General features: G+C 40.5%; 1 protein-coding gene across 7 annotated transcripts in view; it reads left to right on the top strand.

The window, feature by feature from the left end:
• Positions 1-13,556: 13,556 nt before the first annotated feature.
• The window catches only part of AOAH (acyloxyacyl hydrolase), a 220,240-nt gene continuing 218,211 nt past the window's right edge, over positions 13,557-15,585 (top strand). For 4 of the 7 annotated variants that reach the window (XM_026447149.1, XM_026447152.1, XM_026447156.1 and 1 more), the window contains exon 1: positions 13,557-14,073. In XM_026447149.1, the coding sequence (XP_026302934.1) occupies positions 13,947-14,073 (127 nt within the window). In that variant the 5' untranslated portion in view covers positions 13,557-13,946. The remainder of the gene's footprint in view (positions 14,074-15,585) is intronic. The other 3 variants (XM_026447150.1, XM_026447154.1, XM_026447155.1) reach the window with 1 other exon arrangement.

The following is a 15,585-nucleotide window of genomic DNA, read 5'->3' as shown; positions in this document are numbered from 1 at the left end:
GAACTTTTGGTCCCATGAAATTCACAAATGTAATTACTTTCAAAAACTATACATGTTAGAAATATTGACTGGCAACCAACTTACACAACTTTCATGGAAAACTGCCTTACTTCAATCCTTTTCTCAGAGACTGCAGACAAATAATGAAAACAAGTTTGGGGCCAGGCACGGTGGTTCACGCCTGTAATCCTGGCACTTTGGGAGGCCGAAGCTGGTGGATCACCTGAGGTCAGAAGTTCGAGACCAGCCTGGTCAATGTGGTGAAACCAGGTCTGTACTAAAAATACAAAAATTAGCTAGGCATGGTGGTGGGTGCCTGTAATCCCAGCTACTGGGGAGGCTGAGGCAGGAGAATCGCTTGAACCTGACAGGCAGAGGTTGCAGTGAGCCAAGATTGCGCCATTGCACTCCAGCCTAGGCGACAAGAGCAAAACTCCATCTCAAAAGAAAAAAAAGAAAAGAAAACAAGTTTGCGCCTGCATAATTAACAATTTACTTCATATTTACATTTCTATTTATTTGGATCTCTTTAAAATAATGATATTTCCTAATTTCTTTTATTAAAATTTTATTTTATTTTAAGTTCCGGGATACATGTACAGGACATGCAGGTTTGTTACATGTGTAAACGTGTGCCATGGTGGAGTCACTTTTAAAAGCACTCTTTGGGGTGTGAATGGAAAAGAAAAATGCAGGCCAATTCAGACTGACCCTCTAGGCTTCAGTCCCTTAAGGTACCAAGTACCAAGTTCCAGTCCTACAGCCTCACTTCACTTTGCCAACTCTGCAATCTCCACTTACGGCAGTGTTCTCCTCCCACCTGAAACGAATTTCAAGGCTGGCAAGAAGTAATTCGTTCCAGCTAAGAGCAGTTTGGGCATCTCTGAGCTGTTTAACGAGGACCTGCTGCTGCAGGCGCAGAGACCAAGGACCCTCTGTGTCTTCTCCCTCTGGCAGGCGAACATCCGTCTGGCTGCCCCCTTCTCCGCTGCTCTTCAGAGCAGCTCTGGCCTGAGGGTCTGAGCTCAGTTAGGTGACACCAGTGTTGTGCTTCTCCACTCCTCTGGCCTGGGTCAGGCCTGCAGTCTTTAGGGAAATGAACTTCGTCATCTTATTACAAAAAACAGCACAAGAGGAGGAAATTGCAAGACTTCAGACTTTACAGCCTGACAACATAACACTCTCATTTCCTGTTTTCTCTCTGCCCAGTTTCAGGACTGCGTCTCGAATCCTAACTTGATGCTCTGCCCTCAGTACATTCTTTGCTGACTTGATTCCTCGGCATTTGCATCAGGGTTTAGTTCTGAGACCCAAATTTGCTGTCTTTAATGCACTTCCTTTACATAATGCTCCTGAGAACATTTTTTAAAATCCCCATCTATTTTACCGTACTGGCATAATATCTAACATTGCCTAATTTTTCTCTGTTTTGCTCACTTATCCCCCCATGAACATTTGAGTATCTGCCATGAGTCAGCTACATATTCTACAGTGATGGGGCTCAATAACCTGCTCTCCAGGAACCCACAGCCAGTAGAGTAATCAGATGAGCACCCTAATGATGAAGTGCCTGGGGAGTGGTACAGATGGAGCAAACACGAGGGATAGAGAAGGCTTCTGAAAAGAGGAAGCCTTAAGGAAAAGGAGGCATTGTCCTGGAAGATAAGGAGAAGGAAGTCCCAGGCAGGTGAAAGCTCGTGTGAAGGCACTGAGGCATGGACATGTGGGCGTGTCTGGGAGCATCCGGGTAACTCGGGGTGATCGTCCACAGAGCATGTGTGAATGATTAGAAACATGCCCAGAGAGAAGAGCAGGTTTCAGATGTTGATCAGCTCTGTGAATCCTTCTGAGTAATTTGCTCTGTATCTGGAGGGCAAGGGGGAGCTTTGACGGGTCATAAGCAATAGGATGATATGACTTACTGTGTTTTAGGTTCAGATTAGTATTTTTCTTTAATTTTATTTTTTAATTGTGCTCCTGGGCCTTTCTTTTTCTCTAAAAGTCTATGTCATCTTAACGAAAGGTCATTTAAGCACATATTTATAGTGGCTATTTTCCCAAATCTATAAAAGGATATTCATCCCCACTCCAACTTCCTCCCATCCCCCAACCCTTCCATTGAAAGCACTTGGCAGCTGTTTGGATGTGGATTTGGATTCAACATTTTGAGCTCTCGCTCTGGGCTGAGCACCAGGTAAAGCAATTTTATGATCTTCTCCCCTGTTCCCTTATTCTGTTTGTTCCCTAACTCCTGGTACAATGACATGGAATATCAGAAAGACAGACCTTTAGGCCTCATGCAGGAACTTCAAAGAAGCCAGTGATAAACTGGTCTGAGTTTACATTGTGCATTTGGGGCAGCTGAGGGGTTGATCCCTCCTACCCATGCAGTAAAATAGTCACTGTCCACTGCAGTACAGGTCAGTTCTTAGCATTGCCATTTGTTTAGCCACTTCATCTCTCAGATCATTCAACCACGACCACCCTAGTTTGGCCATATCATTTAAGAGTCCCATACTGTGTTCTGAACCATAAAGCTGTTTTTGGCACTTTGTTCATGTTTAATTTGAAGCTTACTGGATTTTACTTGGGCTTCATCCATGCACGTATCCCCAGAGGAGATTTAACTAACATTTTTTTTAATGTAGTGGCAAACCCCCAGTAAGGCAGGAGCCTGTCTGTTATTCACAATAGCCCTCCAACCACAGGTTAGCCTGACTCATCTGAGTCTCAGCTATTTTCATGAGGATTTTTGTCAGCTCTTATTTTCATGAGCTCCCAAGGACAAAGATTGGAGGCAAAAGAGGGAACATCTATCTGCTCAGCATTCAAAGAAAACCCCACTGGGGAAAACAGACAGAACTGTGTGCTTCTTCTCACCTTCCAAAAACTTATAATACATGGTGATCAAATATATTTAATTTAGACAAAACATTTATATATTTTATACATGGCATATATGGCGGACAATTAATTCCCAGTATCCCGTTTTCCTTTTTTATAACCCTGATTTTTTTGCTAAACACTTTGCCAACATCTTCCCTTGTAATTAGGAGTGGTCATATGGTGCTATTTCTCAGCATCCCTTGCAACTAGGCATGGCCAATAAAATGTAAGCAAAGTGTCAGGGGAGACTTTTGGGGGAAGCTCCTATATGTGATGGTGTGAGTTCCTGGAACATAGACATGATGACTCAAGCTCTAGCAGTCATTTTAGACCTTTAGCTCATCTTAAGGATGCAACTCTAAGAGTGGGACAAGAAATTAGGAGTTTAGGTCCCTAAAGGCATCATGAGACTGCCATGCCAGTTCTGAACTGTCCACCTCTGGACTTTTTAAATCTAAAACTGAATGAATAAATACACTTCAAGCTTGTTTATGCTATATTTATTTTGTTTTATTCTGTTATGTGCATTCAAAATTAACTCTACACTTTGGAGGTCTAGGTAAAGGTAATTTAATCCCACCCTGCCCCCAATTTATAGCATATGTACATCTAAAGCCCTCCCCAAGATATTATACTTGCTAATCCCTGAGGCATATATTTGCATGGCCACTGCACCTATGCACTTGTTTCTACTTGTGTCTCCTTAGCCCTGTCATTCTCCAATCCAAACATCTCAGTTTCCTCATTGGTTTCCACAGAAATGCCATTCACAATCTGGGCAAAATATCATTTCTCCCATGCACAGCACAACAAACTTACAAATTTATATAAGACCTTCCTATTAGCTCTGGTCTTGTTGCCACCCCACCTCCCAACACTTCTTTCAACATTTCTCATTCTCTTTAGTTAAGAAGAATCTGGTGTCTCATCTGTCCCTGCTTCTCCCTTCTCTCTATCTGTTCACCATTCTTATCCCCTTCCATGTGTCCAAATTCTTCCACCTTACATATAAAAAGCCATTCACTTGCCACGGCTCCTTTCCCCAAACCCCAAACTTTCTACCAGGTGGCCAGCAGACAAAAAAACTTCTACATAATGTACTTCGTCATCTTTAGAAGAGAATAGTGATTATAAATGGCATGTTTTTCCCAATGTATGTAATATTTCTGGAAATTGAATAAAAGTGTCACAAAACCCCCATTCTTTGTGGATATGAATATATCTCTAAAAATCTCCAGAATCTCAAAGCATATGAATGAGTGGGTGGGGAATGAATGGGGAGAGGGTAGGAAAGGAGTGTTGAAGAATAGATCCTGTTGTTGGCTGGGCCAGTTTGCAGTACTGGGACAACCATTACTACATTATTAATGCCTCAAAGATCATTGGTGTATTTCCTGCAGCTCTTCCTGCTGGACGCTATCAACGTACCTCTTAGGAGATAGGTTCTCTCCCACTATGTGATTATATCCCATGTTCCTCCCACCAGTGACAGTATCAATGGTTGGTCAATCCACTGGGCTTTTCTGAAGTCCTACTTTGTATCTTTGTGCATGCATTGCTAAAACAAATTCATTTAAGTGTTCTGAGATAACATACAAAGGAAACCATATTAAAATTCCAATACCGATTTAGGTTGTGACATCAGGAGGATGACATAACAGAAGATACCCCAGCATCACTCCCCCTACAAAAATATTACCAGAAATGATTTGAAGACAAGAACATCATTCTGAATATACAAGGATTCTGCAGGAGAAGCAGAGAAATCTTTTGGGCCCACAGAATCAAGAGTAGCTGAAACTGTTGAAATAAATTGTCATTTCAAACTGCAAACCCCTTCCCCAAGCTGGCATAATGCACTCACAGGGGAGTTCCCTAGACTCAGTTTCCAAGATGAGAGAAGGGAATTGAAGATGAATGTATGAGCTCCCCAGCAGTGTGGGAATCTTCACAGGAAGCACATTCTGGTCCTCTCCTATGGGAAACACTAGGAGTCCAGGAGGGCTCAGCCACCTGGCATGAACTGGGGACAAAGAGCAAGGGGCTGATCACAGCGACTGGCACATGAACCATGGCAGCTAATCAGCACCCCAATCAGTGACACCATGTTGAAGAGACTGGCCAGCACCATGGCACTACAGGGGACATGATTCACAGGAAGGCCTGAATCCCTGGCAGGATTTTCCACAAAGCTCCAGTGCTTGCTGGAGCCTCTCCCTGGCTAGGAACAACTAAAAGGTCAGAATTAAGTTCTGGTGCTCACTGAAGTCTTCCCCAGACTAGGAAACAATGGCAAGACAGTAATATAGTTCCAGGGCAGCATTTAATATCCAGCGCTCACTAGAAGTTTTCACCTGACTTGGAAACAACAGGGCCACAATTTATTTCTGGAGAAGTGTTTAAGTTTTCGCATTTGTTATAAGTCTTCCGCAAACCAAAAATCAATGATGAAGCAATTAGTTAGTTCTAGTGTAGTGTTTTAGTTTCACAGCTCATTATAGCTCCTCCCCAGAACAGGAAGCAACAACAGGCCAGTATTTAAGTACCAATACTAAGAAGTGAAGGTCAACCCCACCAAAGAGTAACTGCAAAAACAGAAAGATATGACTGCATCCTCAAATGCACAGGCATCAATGCAAAGATGCAAGGATTGTGAAAACTCAGGGGAATATGACACCAACAAAAGAAACCAATAAAGCTCCAGCAATGGACTGGGAAGCATTGAAGACCTATAAAAAGTCTGACGGATAGTTCAGAATAATGCTCTTAAAGAAGTTCAGAGAATCATAAAAATAAATAGGTAGAAACTAAATAAAATTTAGAAAACAATTCAGGGACAAAGTGAGACATTTGACAAAGAAATAGAAACAAGTTTAAAAAACTAAATAAAAATTCTAATAAAAAAAAAAATCTCATTAGAATGCTTCAACAGTGGACTTGACCAAAGAGAGGAAAGAAATTAGAAAGCTTGAAGACAGAACCTATGAAATAACCCAATCAGAGAAGGAAAAAAGAAAGAAGAGTGAAGAAGCCTACGATAATTATGGGTCACCGTCATGTGAAGTAATCATGTGAAGTAATTTCTTTAAGTAGACTTAAGTAATTCCTGAGGCAGATGAGAGAGAGAAAGACATGGAATGCATATCTAAAGAAATAAGGCTGCAATTTTCCCAAATCCAGAGAAAAATGACAGCATCCAATTACAGGAAGCTCAGAGGTCACCACTTAAATTCAATTCAAAGAGGAATTCACAAAGGCACATTATAATCAAATTAACAAAAATCAAAGACAAAAAAAGAATACTCAAAGTAGCAAGAGAAAAGAAACGTATCATATTCAACAGAGTTCCAACATGGCTTTCAGCAGATTTCTCAGCAGAAACCATGCAGGCCAGGAGAAAATGGGATGCTATATTCAAAGTACTAAAAGAAGCCACCTGTCAACCAAGAATACTGTATCTTCTCTAACTACGGTGGAATTTTTAGTTTTCTAAAAATCAATAGCCAAAGAGCATCGGAAAGTGTACAAATCCATGGAAAGTAAACAACATGTTCCTAAACAACAATTGGGTCAATGAATAAATTAAGATAGAAATTAAAAAATTCCTTGAGACAAATTAAAATAAAAACACAAAATACCAAAACTTATGGGACACAGCAAAATCAGTTCTAAGAGGGAAGTTTACAGCAATTCCTACATCAAAAAAGCATAAAGATTTTGAATTAAAAACCTAACAATAAACCTCAAGGAACTAGAAAAGCAAGAACAAACCAAACCCCAAATTAGCAGAAAAAATAATAATAAAGTTAGAGCAGAAATAAACAAAATTGAAACCAAAAAATACAAATGATCAATAAAACAAAGAGTTAGTTAAAAAAAAAAAAATAAGCAGAATTGACAAACCGTTAGCTAGACTAAGAAAAAAAAGACCCAAATAAATAAAATTAAAGATGAAAAATGAGACACAACATCTGATATCACAGAAAAACAAAGGATTATTACAGACTATTTTGAACAACTCTATGTGAATGAATTGGAAAACCTAGAAGAAATGGATACATTCTTGGGCACATACAGCCTACCAAAATTGAATCATGAAAAAAATAGAAAATCTGAACAGACCTATAATGGGTAACAAGATTAAAGCAGTAATGGAAAGTCTCCCATCAAAGAGTAGCCCAGAACCTGGCTTTAATGCTGAATTCTACCAAACATTTAAAAAAGAAATAATACCAACCCCACTCAAACTATTACAAAAGTTGAAGAGGAAGGCACACTTCCAAACTCATTCTATGAGACAAGCATGATACTAATTCTAAAACCAGTCAAGGACATAACCAAAAAGGAAAACTACAGGTCAATATCTCAGATGAGAATAAATGCAACCATCAAAACAAAATACAAGCAAACCAAATTCAACAGCACATTAAAAAGATCATTCACCATCATCAAGTGGGATTCATCCATCATAGAGGTGCAAGGATGGTTCAACACATGCAAAACAACAAATGTGATCTCTATCACATTAACAAAATCAAGAACAAAAATCATATGACCATTTCAACTGATGCTAAAAAAAAGAGCATGTGATAAAATTTCACATCTCTTCATGATTAAGAACTCTTAACAACCTGCTTTGAGGACATACCTCAAAATAATAAAAGGCATATATGACAGACCCACAGCTAATGGGGTCTGTCATGGACAAAGACTGAATGGACAAAGACTGAAAGGCTTTCCTCTAAAATTTGGAACAAGACAAAGTTGCCACTTTTATCACTTTTATTCAATACTGTACTGGAAGTCCTGAACAACAAATGAGTCAATGAAGAAATTAAATAGAGCAATTAGGCAGGAGAAAGAAATAAAGGATATCTAGACTGGAAAGGAAAAAGTCAAATTAGATTTGTTCACAGATGACATAATCTCACATTTAGAAAAACCCGAAGACTCCATCAAAAAACTATTAGAATCAATAAATGAATTCAGTAAAAGTTGCAGGATACAAAATCAATATATAAAAATCAGTAGCACTTCTATACACAAAAACTGAACAATCTAGAAAAGAAATCAACAAAGCAATCCCATGTATAATAACTACAAAGAAATAAAATACCTAGGAATAAATTCAACCAAAGATTTAAAAAGATCTCTGCAATAAAAACTATAAAACACTGTTGCAAGAAATTGAAGAGGACACAACAAAAATGAAAAATATCTTATGTTCATGGACTGGAAGAATTCATATTGTTAAGATGTTCATCACCCAATGTGATCTACAGATTCAATGCAATCTCTATCAAAGTACCAATGGCATTCTTCACAGAAATAGAAAAAACAACTCTAAAATTTGTGTGGAACCAAAAAAGAGCCTGAATAACCAAAGAAAAAGGAACAATGCAGCCGGGCATGGTGGCTCGTGCCTGTAATCCCAGCAATTTAGGAGGCCAAGGTAGGTGGATCATTTGAGGTAAGGAGTTCAAGACCAGCCTGGCCAACATGGTGAAATCCCATCTCTACTAAAAATACAAAATTAGCTGGGCATGGTAGTACACACCTCTAATCCAAGCTACTTGGGAGGCTTAGGCAGAAGAATCACTTGAACCCAGGGGACGGAGGTTGCAGTGAGCTCAGATCCTGCCATTGCACTCCAGCCTGGGCAACAAGAGTGAAATTCCATCTCAAAAAAACAAAAACAAACAAACAAACAAAAAAAAACAAAAGGAACAAAGCTGGAGGCATCATACTACCTGACTTCAAAATATACTACAAACCTATAGTAACAAAAGCAGCAAGGTACTGGTATAAAAACAGACAAATAGACCAATGGAACAGAATAGAGAACCCAGAAATAAATCTGCGTATTTGCAACCAACTCATTTTTGACAAAGGCTCAGAGAACATTCATTGGCTAAAGGACAATGTCATCAATAAACAGTGCTGGGAAAACTGGATATCCATATGCTCAAAAGTAGAACTAGACCCCAATGTCTCGCTATATACAAAAATCAACTCAAAACAGAGTAAAGACTTAAGTGCAAGACCTGAAAAACTATAAAACTACTAGAAGGAAAAGGTGGGAAAATGCTTCAGGACATTGGTTTTGGCAAAGACTCTTTGGGTAAGAACACAAAAGCTTAGGCAATAAAAGTAAAAATAGACAAATGAGATTACATCAAGCTAAAAACTTTTTGCATAGCAAAGGAAACAATCAACAGAGTGAAGAGACAACCGGCAGAATGGGAGAAAATATTTGTAAACTACCTAACTGACAAGGAATTAATAGCTAGAATATATAAGGAGCTCAAACAATAGCAAAAAACCTGATTAGGAAATGGGCAAATAATCTGAATAGATATTTCTCAAAAGAAGACATTCAAATGGCCAACAGGTATATTTAAAAATGCTCAGCGTCATGAATCATGAGGGAAATGCAAATCAAAATCACCCTAAAATATCATCTCACCCCAATTAAAATGGCTATCATCAAAAAGACAAAAATAACTGATGCTGGTAATGATGCTTTGAAAGGGCACCACTAGCACACTGTTGGTGGGATCATAAATGGTACAGCCCACTATAGAAAACAGTATGGAGCTTCCTCAAGCAACTAAAAATAGATCTAACATATAATCCAGCAATCCCACTGCTGGGTATGTATTCAAAAGAAAGAAAATCAGTATATTGGAAAGGTATACTGACATACTTTATAGTATAAACCTATGTTTATTGCAGCACTAGTCACAGTAGTCAAGATATGAAATCAACTGAAGTATCCGTCAACAGATGAATGGATAAAGAAAATGTGGTACATATACACAATGGAATACCATCTGGCCATTAAAAAGAATGAAATCCTGTCATTTTCATTGACATGGATGAAACTGGAGGTTATTATGTTAAGTGAAAAAGCCAGGCACAGGAAGACAAATACTGCATGTTCTCACTCATTTATGGGAACTAAAGAAGGTGATCTCATGGAGGTAGAGAATAGAACGATAGATAATGGAGACTTGGTAGGGTGGGAAAGGGTGAATAAAGAGAGGTTGGTTAATGGCTACAAAAATACAGTTAAAGGGAATAAGTCCTGGTGTTGAATAGCACAGTAGGGTGACTTTGGTTAACAACAATTCATTGTATATTTCAAATTAGCTAGAAAACAGAATTTTAAATGTTTCCAACACAAAGAAATGATACATATTTGAGATGATGGATATCGTAATTACCTTAATTTGATCATTACACATTGTATGCATGTATTGAAATGTCACATGTACACCAGAAATATATACAGTTATTATGTAGCCATTTTTTAAATCTTGATTTAAAGACCTTTCCCCCAAATTTCACTGCTACTTGAGAAGAATAATGTGAATTCATTGTCAGCTTCACATTCATCTAACATTTAATATTATGTTTATAAATTCACGTTGTCTCTCTAATTCTCACAATTTCCCTAAATATTGACATTATATGCCCTATTTTATAGTAAAATAAACTGGTATTCTGAAAGGTAGAGCAGCTTACCCAGGGCACACAGCTACTAGGAGGGGAGCCCCTGATACAGGCCCCCCTATCCTGAGTCCAGAGCTCTTTTAATGAGCTCCCATGCATCCTCAGCATGGGTTAATTTACTCTGTCCTTAGCAGAAAGCAGAACATAATAGAATGGGGCTAGCGTTAATAAGCTCTGACTGGGGAGGAGAGGAGCAGCAGAGGGACTGGTTTTGGTAGATGGGAACTGAGGACTGCCATACACACTCCTGGGTAGCCAGGAGTAACAGGGCAGCGTGGACCTGGGCCTTAGAGAGAGGAGAAAGCCTAAGACAAGATGCGTGTTGGTGACAGTGCCAGCTTTTACAGGATCTCCCATCGTCCACCTCTTTTTTTTTTTTTTTTTTTTTTTTCTGATTAAGAAACTTGCTGTGGATGAAGTGGTTGAGGCTAATGCGGTCAAAAAATATTCAGGAAGCGTATTCGTGCTGAACAAGCTAGACCACAGGTGCAACACTTGGGGATCACAAAGCCTTAGCCTCCTGCAGCACACGGGAAAGCAGTGGTTTGAATCAGAACTGTCTGAGTGAAATCAGTAACAAAGTGCTTCAGGGAAGAAATCTCATTTTCAAGAGCAGATTTTGAGATGATTCAAAATTGGAACATCTGACAGTGGGGGGCTACAGGAACATTCTCCAGGGCCTGACTAGTTGTTCTAAACCACAGGTAGGTCCAGGGCTTTTTGGCTAGCTATGCAGAGATCCCAAGTCATTTGCACTCAGTACTCAATGAGCAAAGGCAGCCCTGTCAGGTGCAGTGATACCAGCCAGTGTGAAGGATACCTGTGCAAATGGGAGGGTCCACTCCAACCTGGTGATGGAGAGGGATGTTTTGTTCAGTGGTCTGTGCGCACGTGCACTTTGTTCCAGCTTCTGTTGGCAAAATCACTTTCTGATTTCTGCATTCTTCCTTTGATCTTGCCCAGTAAGAACTCACCCTCCAAGCATGAAAATTGCTTCCATTTATTGAAAACCTATGTGTCAGGTATTGCTATAGCATACTCCTACAAAGGAGATAGTCTCACCTCCCTTTTCCAGCTGAGGACTCTCACCCCTGGAAACAGGAAGGGGCTTGCTCAATACTGTACAGCTAAGTCAGTGATGTCCACTGTGACCAGCCCCGAAGCCTGAGCACACCAGAGAGTTTCAGAGCTGACCATCCCTGGGATGGTTGTGAATGGCACTGCCTGGTCCACATACATGTGATGAAGGGCATAAAACTTGTATTTCCTGCGTGCCAAGAAATCCCTCTCACCTAAGAGTTTCCAGACCTGCTCACAGCTATACATTGAGACCAGGAGAGCCTCAAGAGGCCCAAAGCCTATGTCAAATGTTCTTCCAGAAGCCCTCAGGAGAGTCCTCACCCATCTATGGATTAGACAAACTAGACCACGCACTCCTGGAGTGCTGCAGCACACCTGGAAAGTATTCAGTAAATGCTCCCTTTTCCTGTCCTCGCCGTTTCCCATGTATGACATGTTGGCCTACAACTACCATGGGTGTCTTGGAATTCTCTTGAAGCTGGCCTGGGGTGCAGATTTCATCACACTCCCGCTAGGGTCATAGCCAGATGCACTAAGCACTTACTTCGTTCCAGCCATGCTACTTTGCAGTTTGGATACATCATCTATTTGAGTGCTTCCAGCAGTGCAATGGGGCAGGTATTACCATTATCCCAATAGAAATGAGCTGCTTGGGAGGCTGAGGTGGGAAGATCACTTGAACCGGGGAGGTCAACACTGTAATGAGCTGTGATCACGCCACTGCACTCCAGCCTGGATGAAAAAGCAAGACCCTGTCTCAAAAAACAAACAAACAAACAACAACAACAAAAAACAAGACACCGAAGGGGGGAAGTTACATCACTGGTCTAATATATTACTCAGAATAAACAGTAGATATGAGATGTAAACATGAGTCTTTCCATTTTCACAATCTGAGTTCCTAATCAGTCCTTTATTTAGCCTTCCCTTGGAAGTCTCTGGAACTTCTCTACACCTCACCCCAGTGGTGGTCCTAGTGACCCCAGAGTTCCCCTTTGTCACAGAGTGAAGGACTGAAGGAGCAGCACCTTTGACTCAGAGGAAGTCACAGGCCCATGGGTGACTCAAGACCCCCAGCGGTATCCTCAGTATCAGGCTGGGGGTGTAATTAGGGAAACACTCTGACTTGTGCTATCTCTGCTGCAGGTTTGGGAATTGTAGCCCCATCGGTACTTGTAAGACTAATGACTGTACAAGAAATCTTCAAACCATAAAAATTGGTATTTCCTACATCCTGGAAAGGATGCTACTCTAAAACTTTACCTGCTACTCCAAATGCTATTTTTTTTAATTGCTAACAATTTAGATAGCTTCTATAATATTTCAAAATTTGTAATAAGCGCCCTCAGAGCCTAAGCAGAGAGAAACAGAATCACAAGACCTCCCACACTTATCTAGACTGTGGTACTTTGGCCCTGTCCTCTTATCTTGTCTGAAAATGGCATATGATTTTGTTGTATCTTATTTTAGAGCGAAGCATTTAGATTACATGTCTTTTAAATATGATCTGGTTCTGATTTTTTTTTTTTCCTCAGAAAGACAGTGTTCGGTTCTATTCTTCAGAGCAGAAAATCAGTCTCTTAACAAATCATCCACAGGTAGGAAATATAAACGCACTTCAAAATTCTGGAGAAAAAAAAGATGCATTGTGCACAGCCTAGCAACTATGAATTGATTAATTCTAACCCATGTTTCTTCTCATTAGATCTAAAATCCCACCATGCTAACTGCCCATTATTTTCCGCACTGCTTATTTTCTGCACACCTAATAAAAGGCCTTGACCCTTCAAGGAATAACCCAATTTCTCCAGAGGAAAGATATTATTTGACCAGAATATTCTTTAACAACAAAATAAGGATCACAACCTTACCATATAAAGCTCTTGAAAACAAGACTAAATAAGTTCTGAATAAAATCAATTATAATTTCTACAATGTGTGGGTGCTGCTGATCAAATTGTTAAAGGGTTGTGTGCTTGTGGCTTAGTTTTTTTTTTCTTTTTTCTTCTCAGTTTTAGCTTTAGCTTTGTTTTGTTTTGCAAGAATGAAAGGGGAAGGGCCTCCTAACCAACCCCACAGATCAGTTCCGGCCAGCCTCGAGGCTCACAGGGTTTATGGTCACTGACTTAATTGAGCCAGGGAGCACGGAAGTGCCGCCACTGTGCAACTTAGGTTTTCTTTATCCTGCAGTTTTTACCTCAGTAGAGCTGCACACCAGAGACTCGCTCCAGCTGTTCGTGTGTGGCTCTCTCAAGAGCAAGCTGTGGGTCTGTGAGTGTTTATGTGTGCTTTTAGTCACTTCACACTTACTGAAAAGTGTGTATGTGAGAGGGTGGGGTGTGTGTGTCAAAGAGAGTGAGGAAGAGAAGGAGAGAGAGATCAATTGATTCTGCAGCCTCAGCTCCAGCATCCCTCAGTTGGGAGCTTCTGTAGCCAGGTGATCACTTGGGGTGCATAGCTCGGAGATGCAGTCCCCCTGGAAAATCCTTACGGTGGCACCTCTATTCTTGCTCCTGTCTCTTCAGTCCTCGGCCTCTCCAGCCTACGATGACTCGTCCAGGCCCAGAGACTCGAATGGGCACACCTGTGTAGGTATGTAAATAAATATGTTTGTAATTTTTATATAGACATAACAATGGGGTCCAATACTTTGCTTGTATAATAAATCACATATTTTATTACATCAAGAGTTGTAAGATTCCAAGTAAGGCAGCAGTAACCTCACCGACATAGAGAAATGTAGACTCCAAGAGTAGACATTGGCACTACATACATCTATGTGAATACAAAGCGTACTAGTTTAAATTGGGCATAAAACTCTTCCACCTCATTGGTGATTGGAATTTTTTCTTCTCGTATAGGTAACTATTATTTCAGGCTATTTTAACCTGAAATTTTTACTGCTTTTCATGGGCTTTGACCTCATACAGACACATCTGGGTTTGAATCACTGCCCGCCTCCTACCCTTCTCTCCCATTTCCTGCTGGCTGTGGAAACCTGCAAAATGTACTTAACCCTCTCCAAGCTTCTGTGTCCTTATTGGTGAACTGAAGCTAATGAGACCCATCTCGTAGGGATACCATGGAAATTGTGACCATGCGTGTAAATCTGTGGCATGTGCACACAGTAAGGACTCAGCCATCTTAGCTTCCTTCCGTCTCTCAGAGAATCCAGATATGGCGATCATCTGGAGACACTGAGCACTGATATGGCTTCTTGGCTTATCTGTTAATGGAGTGTTTTATTTCCAAGAGGTTTTTTTTGTTTGTTTGTTTGGATGAGAGTAGGAGGTAAGGTAAGATCTTTGCTATTCACGTTGTAGCTCTCATAACATGGGAATCCTTGTAACCGTGGTGGCATTTAGATGGTACAGTCCATGGAGCCGCATAGACTCAGAACTCTGAGTAGTAAGTAATTGTTCAATGAGCAGACCTCAAAATAGAGTCCTAGCTTGAGAAGTCAGGAAAATAACTCTCGGATAAGTCTGGTGGCCACATGCTGCAAACAGAAAATCTGGACATAGATTCTGACACTTAGGAATTGTCTCTGGAGACAATATGGAAATATATCTGAATTAGTCCTACTTCCTCAAAATCATGGCTTCAGGTCATTGTACATGTTAGGAGGGGCACTCTACTTCCGAGGTTTTTCCTTTTTTTTTTTGAGATGGGTTATCGCGCTGTCACCTGGGCTGGAGTACTGTGGCACAGTCTCAGCTCACTGCAACCTCTGCCTCTCTGGTTCACGTGATTCTCCTGCATCAGCCTCCTGAGTAGCTGGGATTACAGGCACACATGACCACATCTGGCTAATTTTTTGTATTTTTAGTAGAGATGGGGTTTCACTATGTTGGCCACACTGGTCTCGAACTCCTGACCTCGTGATCTGCCTGCCACGGCCTCCCAAACTGCTGGGATTACAGGCATGAGACACTGTGCCCAGCCTCCAAAGTCTTGTTTTAGTTGAGACCCAGATTCCCCAAGACTTTATTTTCCAGAGACCAAGAGGCAGAGGTGTGTGGTCCTTTGAACCATGCCTGGGAGATCATCCTCCCCCAGTATTTGGTTTCCTTAAATAATTATTTACCACCTTTTCATTTTTCT

The sequence above is a fragment of the Piliocolobus tephrosceles genome, chromosome 8 (assembly GCF_002776525.5).
Source record: "Piliocolobus tephrosceles isolate RC106 chromosome 8, ASM277652v3, whole genome shotgun sequence".
Lineage (NCBI taxonomy): Eukaryota > Metazoa > Chordata > Mammalia > Primates > Cercopithecidae > Piliocolobus > Piliocolobus tephrosceles.
Note: the sequence above shows the minus strand (reverse complement) of the source record. Positions and strands in the feature narration are given on the sequence as shown.